At 53.6% G+C, this 7,210-nt stretch overlaps 1 protein-coding gene across 1 annotated transcript; it reads right to left on the bottom strand.

Annotated features, from left to right (window-relative positions):
* Positions 1-1,421: 1,421 nt before the first annotated feature.
* On the bottom strand, positions 1,422-7,002 carry LOC134522124 (protocadherin gamma-A2-like). The gene is made up of 2 exons (XM_063349430.1): positions 4,349-7,002; positions 1,422-1,441 (listed from the first exon to the last, which is right to left on the bottom strand). Exons 1-2 carry the CDS (start codon positions 6,864-6,866, stop codon positions 1,422-1,424), a joined length of 2,538 nt encoding a protein of 845 aa, XP_063205500.1. The 5' UTR covers positions 6,867-7,002.
* Positions 7,003-7,210: the final 208 nt, after the last annotated feature.

Genomic DNA, 7,210 nt, shown 5'->3' with positions numbered 1-7,210 from the left:
AAGTCCATCCCAGATGAAACCACGACACTCATTCAGCAAGATATTATTGAGATACGTTAAATAGTATTGGACACAGTACAGACCCTTGAGGAATACCACATGTTACCGGTTTCCTCTTGGACACTGAGCCACTGACTATAGCTCTTTTGATGCAGCCAGCCAGCAGATCCTTATCCATCTAACAGTCCACCTGTCCAACCCATATCCCTCCAATTGAGAGGCCACCATGCAATGGGACATGCGGTGGGGAACACCCTGCACGTGTTCCCCCACTGATCCCTACTCTGTTCATGGAAACCTTGGCTGGGCTGGGTTGCCGCTCTGCACTTTGAACACTACAGTAGAAATGGGTTTGCTTTCTTTCCCTACAAACAAGTGTGCCTCTGGCAGCACAGGTATGCACACAACAGCTGCCCTTCTTACAGCTGTGAACCTTCAAGGTGGGCACAGGAAGTGCCCCTGCACTCAGACAATTAGAAGCAATCTGACCTTCCCCATTTCATCAGACAGCCTGAGGACTGGCTGTTGTTCATGACAATCAAGGCAAGAGTTAAAAACAGATACAAATGAACAGAAAAGCTGTAATAATATTTCTTAGCCCAAACACACAGAGCACAAGGAACTGAAACTGCATAGTGCCACAACCATGCACCTAACATAGTAACTACGACAGGCAGGGAAATGACCATCAGTTCTTCTATGGCCCCTCTGCCAAGAGAGTTTCCCCATGTCTTCTCTACAACCCTACACAAGCTGCAGCTTTGCTTCAGACCCTCAGCAGTGGCACAAGCATATCATGAGAGTATAATGCAGCAAGTTCAAGACAAAAGGGAGGTAGATTTGCTCACCAACATTCTGTGAAAAAATAGAAAGCATGTTAAGTACATGGAGGATAGATGTCTGAACTAAAAGAGGAGCAAACACCCAAGAGAGACTGGGGAAAATCTAACTATCAGCTTCTGGGGAATTTCCTCCCCTCTTTTATCACACACACTGTTCCACAGAGGTGGCACTTCTACTGACATCATGCTTTAATCCCCTCTCCCTAACACAACCAGAACGCAAATATAACCTCACATCTCCTGCCTTCCACAAAAACAGAAGGATGAGCAAGAGGCACTAGCGCACAACACGTGGATAAATGAAGATATGCCACTACCTCAAACTTAACCTACATACAGAGGAAACCAGGAGCTGAACAAAATCAGATCAGGAAGGCAAGGAACCATTAAAGACAAAGTCTTGCAGAGAAACCCACCGGGAAGTCTTCTCAGTCTTCACTGCTGGTGTTGAAATTCATCCCCCTGAGCACCTGCAAATCACTGATGTTTCAAGCACAAGTGCAACCCTAAGGTCTTCCTCTGGACTGCATCGTACAAGAGTTCATTTTAAGAAATAGTCATCAGTTCTCATCAACTTTTCTACTCTGTAGCCTGCTCATCTGCAGACAAATAGAGAGTTGTAAACGGAAAGACATGTCATAGGCCTCTTTCTCAAGGTAAGTCATCCTAGGTTTCTTCAGGTGGCTGAAGGCTTGACAAGGGAAGAAAATATTTGCTACAAAACAACACCCACAGTTTCAAATTCAAAAGAGCTATGCAGCCATGGGGAAAATGAACCATGACCTTGCAGGACACAAAGGCCTAAAAGAAAGTGTAATTACATCTATGAAGAAACTCAACATAGCTGTGTTCAAATGAGATACAGATGGATAAAGGAGCTTTTTTCACGCAGGAATTATGACCCTTCTGCCCATACATCATCATTCTACATGTCCTTTTATTGTGCAAATTCTTTATGGTTTTTCAGGACAGGGAATCTCCGATCACAGCATGAATGGCACAGGCCTCAGCAGCAGCCATGAAATCAAACCACTGCTCAGCCAAATCCACAGTGACACACCTATTTGCACGGCTCAGAGCCAGCCTCTCACCCTCCTTCCTCTGCATTCACAGCCTTTACTTGACCACAGACAGTATCCAATATTTTGTCCAAATGTCAGCCACAGGCAAAAGAGCATTACATTCAGTGACACCTTCGGCAAACAGAGCCCATCAAAGTCTTTGTCTTGGCAGCTGAACAACTTCAAGGAATGAACGTACATTCCTCTTTCAGCCCAACAACCACAAGAGCTCTTTTAAGGTTTTAAAGGTTACAAGCCACAATGAGGCCCAGATTTACACCTGGACAATAACAATAATAATAATAGTAATAACAGTAGTAGTATTGATAATAGTAATAATATTAATAGTAATAGTAATAATAATAATAATAATAATAATAATACAACCCAAATTAAAAAATATGGAGAACAAGGATCACAACAAGGATTTCTAATTATACCACAGCAAACTTTTTCACCTGACCTGTCTCAGCACAGACAGAACTTTTCACCCTGACCAAACATCTTCAATGTGAAAATGACCTTTGCAGACAGACACCGCTGAAGGAAAAGTTGCACACACAACTTCTCCTTACAGACAACAAGGATCGCAACATGGACATATGCAAAGAGATTTCTCTGCTCATCATACTCATTTGAAAAAATGACAAGTGTTCTCAAGGGCATAAGTGATTTGTAACTTCAAGAGAGACCCAGTCTCCTAAGTATCACCCCAAAGAGAGCATCATCTGAATCAGCGTGTTGGGCAACTTGCAAGACAGGTCACTCTGAAACTTTAATATAAAATCAACATCAGTGCGCAATAACTGCCATTCATGGGAAACATCATACAACAGGAAAGCAAACTGGTGAACCTACAACTTGGCCAGCTGGAATATGAGTAGTGTGATATCCAAAAATGAGACACCTTCAGATTCATTTTACTTAGTCTAGCAACAAACCCTGACCTTCCAAATTTGAAAATACACTCCACTGAAAGAAAAGACACACAGACAACTTCTCTTTACCATGCATAATATTTGACTTCTCTCCATGTGCATGTGACAAGCAAGAGCATTTCTTCCAGTGACATTTAAAAAAAAAAACAAACATGTCTACGGAAGTCTTTCCCTTTACAGCTGTAAACATGAAAGCCACATACGGGACAGTCAGACAAATATCGCAGATGAGATCTTCCACATGTTGTCAGAGAGAATAGCCCAGCTGGCACATGCAGAAAGGAAGAGATCACCACATACTCTTCCAGATTATGGAACTTACAGTAGGTACATAATTCAGGTATTTAGTAGAAAACGAATACAGTTTGTTCTTCATAAAGCTCCCTTTATGTCATTTCTCCTAACTACACAATTCAGATGTTAGTTAAGAAATGATGACACCCTGCAATGACATGGGAAAAACAACCCAGGGCTCCCAATACAGCTGGAATAATATATGTGCTAGCAAAAATTCTTTGGGAAGATGCAATTGCATGACAACACACATGGACACTAAACAGGGAACACTGCAAATCTCTTGTGTCCTTCAACAGACCCTCACGAAGACTCCCAGGACTGTCATCTCCAACCATTCACAACTTGCATGGTGTCCTTTGACACTCATAATTTGAAAGCATATAACATCAAAGGTCCAGTTGCCCAGACCAGTTCTCTTCAACACGCACCAGAATCACCCGTGGACTTCACATCAATATCTTTACATCTCTGTACTAAGACAGAACATATATTTGTCTACTCACCATCCTTCTGTGAAGACACATGGTGGTTCTAAATGTAAATGAGGAGCTGTCCTCCAGAAAAGAAGGAGTCAGTGAACTTCTTCACAGGGTCAAGCCCCCTCCTTAGGTCTCCTCCCATACCTTGAATCTCTCCCTCCCACCCTCCTATGGCTCTTGCCATAGCATGTATCGTCAAGCCAAGACACATCTAGCTCTCTTTCAAAGAAGTCAAACTTAAAAGAAAGGGAATCAGCAAAACACATCTCCCATTTCCTCCAATACCCCTTCATATACAACGACCCAAAACCCTTCACAAATACTCACAACTTCTACGGTTGTCCTTCATCTTCAAATCAGGCAGACAGACATCGACAAGGGACCAGTTGTTGCCCAGTCCCTTCCTCCACCCGGTGCACAAAGATCAAAGCATGAACGAATACAAAGACATATCGTTGCCCACCACGTTATCAAGAAGAAACAGAAAGGCTGAGAACAGTGCAAACGACGAGCAGCTGAGTTATACAGGGAGCCATTAACAGTCCGTTCCAAAACACTCTCATCCCATTCAAGCACAGGTGCGGTCTGGAAGATAGCTGACCCTGCTAATAACGAAAACTGCGTTTTGCTGATCATGCAATACATGGGTTCAGAAGAGCTAATCCTGACACATGTCGGGGACAAAAGGAGAAAAGAAGCTTTGCCTTCCTTGTAACGAAACCTCATCCTACAGACAGGACAGAGAACACGGGTGGGAAAGGACAGAGAAGCGGGAGAGGGAGGCGTGGCGGAGCAAGCGTGGTGGGAGGAACTCACCGGGGGAGCGGCGGGGTCGGCGCGGCGGGCGCCGTCGGCGTCCTCGGCGAGCAGCGGCGCGGGCTCGTCGGGCGGCGGGCGCGCCGGGAGGGTGTCGCAGCAGCTGCCGCCCGAGAAGCGGAGCTGGCTCTTGCGCGAGTCGGCGGTGAGCGACACCTCGTGCGAGTAGGAGTGCAGGAAGGCGCGGACGCCGTCGATGCCCACGAAGTGCGAGGCCGGGACGCCGCGCAAGGCGCCGCTGCCCGCCGCCAGCAGCTGCGAGCGGCGCCAGCGCCGCAGGCGCAGCGCCAGCAGCAGCAGCAGGAAGGCGAGGAAGAGGCAGGACACGGCCGCCACGGCCAGCACCAGCCAGCGCGTCAGGCTGACGGACGGCTCGCCCGCCGCCGCCGCCGCCGCCGCGCTGCCCAGCTCCGACAGCAGCTCGCCCACGCTCTCGGCCAGCACCACCGTCAGCGTGGCCGTGGCCGACAGCGCCGGACGCCCGTGGTCCTTCACCACCACCACCAGGCTCTGCCGCGCCGCGTCGCGGGACAGCGGCACCCGCGCCGTGCGCACCTCGCCGCTGTGCAGCCCCACGCGGAACAGCGCCGGCTCCGTCGCCTTCGCCAGCTCGTACGACAGCCACGCGTTCTGCCCCGCGTCCGCGTCCACCGCCACCACCTTGGCCACCAGCGCCCCGGGCTCCGCCGACCGCGGCGCCAGCTCCACGCCCGCCCAGCCCGCGCCCGACGCCGGCGGCGGGTACAGCACCTGCGGCGCGTTGTCGTTCTCGTCCACGATCACCAGGCGCACCGACACGTTGCTGCTCAGCGACGGCGCGCCGCCGTCCTCCGCCCGCACCCACAGCCCCACCTCGCGCACCTCCTCGTAGTCGAAGGAGCGCAGCGCGTACAGCGCGCCCGTCTCCGCGTGCACCGACACGTACGACGACAGCGGCGCGCCCCGCACGCGCCCCTCCCACAGCCGGTACCGCACGCGCGCGTTCTGACCCCAGTCCGCGTCCGCCGCCCGCACCGTCAGCACCAGCGCGCCCGCCGCGTTGTTCTCGGCCACCCGCGCGCTGTACCGCGCCTCCGCGAACACCGGCGCGTTGTCGTTCACGTCCAGCACCCGCAGCGACAGCACCGCGCTGCTCCACAGCGGCGGCGAACCGCCGTCCGACGCCCGCACCATCACGTTGTACTCCGACACCGCCTCACGGTCCAGCACCTCGGCAGTCACCACGCGGTAGTAGTCCTCAAAGGTCTTCTCCAGACGGAACGGGACGCCGTCGTCGAGCGAGCAGGTCACCTGGCCGTTGGGGCCCGAGTCGCGGTCCTGCACGTGCAGCAGGGCCACCACCGTCCCCGGCGGGGCGTCCTCAGAGATCTCGCTCAGCGTCGACCGTATCGAAATTTGGGGCGTGTTGTCGTTGACGTCTGTCACTGTGATCGTCACTGTTGACGTGTCGAAAAGCTCTCCTCCGTCTCTTGCCTGCACCTCCATTTCGTACGAGTCGCCTTCCTCGAAGTCCAGGCTACGCAACAGCGTGATCTCTCCCGTCTTAGGGTCCAGATGGAAAATCTCCGATGCCATATCCGTCACTTTCTTCAGCGAGTACTTGACGTCGCCATTCATCCCCTCGTCGGCGTCGGTGGCCGTGACGGTGAGCAGGGCGGAGCCCACGGGCACGTCCTCCGCCACACGCACCGTGTATTCCGCCTGGCTGAACGCGGGAGCGTTGTCGTTGGCGTCCAGCACCGCCACGCGGATCCGCGCCGTGCCCGTCCGCGACGGCTCGCCGCCGTCGCTCGCCCTCAGCACCAGCTCGTGAAAGGCCGCCTCCTCCCGGTCCAGCGCCTTCGCCAGCACCAGCTCGGGACGCTGGTCCCCGCCGGGGCCCGCCTGCACGGATAGCGAGAAGTGCTCGTCGCCGCTCAGCTCGTACCTCTGCAGGGAATTCCGTCCCACGTCCGGGTCGTGAGCCTCGGACAGGGGAAACTGCCAGCCCGGAGCTGTCATCTCGCTCATTCTCAGCTCCGTTTGTTTCTCTCGGAAGCTGGGGGCGTTGTCGTTAATGTCCCTGATTTCCACTTCGATTCTGTAAATTTGCATTTCTCCCTCTATTATCACCTCACAGCGCAGCACGCATTTCTCCAGTAGCCGGCACAGCTGCTCTCTGTCTATCCTCTCCGCCGTCACTAAATGTCCCGTCTTCCCGTGCAGAGCGAAATACTGCGTCCCACCTTCGGAAACTAAGCGGACGCCGCGGTCTTGGAGCGCCGGCAGGTCCAGCGCCAGGTCCTTGGCCACGTCGCCCACGAACGAGCCCTTCGGCATCTCCTCGGAAACGGAGTAGCGCAGCTGGCCCCACGCCGCCTCCCACGCTGCCACCAGGACGCACCACAGCAGGGATCGATTCCGCCGGACCCATTGCCTCCCCGCCGCAAACATCACCGCGGCCCGCCGTTCCGCCTACTTATCCGCCTGCCGATCGGCTCCGTCCCCGCTTCGCGCTCCTCGACCCTGCCGCGGGCCCCTCCGCTTCGCTGCACCACGGCTCCGTACCACCCGGACGCTCCCAGACCGACCGACCGCCCAGCCAGCCCAGTGAGCAAGCGAGCCTGGCCGCAGCGGGCGGGGCTGCCTGCACAGCTCCAGCCTTCCTCTCGCTCCTCCTCGGTCAACAGCGGCACCCGCAGCCTCCTCCCGGCACTGCAGCCACCCAGCGCTGCCCACGGACACATCTCTTCCCGTCCACCGCGGATCTCCTGCGATGCCTTTTCTACAGACCATCT

The sequence above is a fragment of the Chroicocephalus ridibundus genome, chromosome 11 (genome assembly GCF_963924245.1).
Source record: "Chroicocephalus ridibundus chromosome 11, bChrRid1.1, whole genome shotgun sequence".
Taxonomy (NCBI): domain Eukaryota; kingdom Metazoa; phylum Chordata; class Aves; order Charadriiformes; family Laridae; genus Chroicocephalus; species Chroicocephalus ridibundus.
This window is presented reverse-complemented; position numbering and strand designations above follow the sequence as displayed.

What these genes read in the sequence shown, in the direction of transcription:
- LOC134522124 (XM_063349430.1), bottom strand. Translation starts at nt 6,866, where the DNA reads ATGTTTGCGGCGGGGAGGCAATGGGTCCGGCGGAATCGATCCCTGCTG. An exon ending in CCGTGTTCTCTGTCCTGTCT is followed by an intron (nt 1,442 to 4,348) that starts GTAGGATGAGGT and finishes ATTTGTCTGCAG; the next exon opens with ATGAGCAGGCTACAGAGTAG.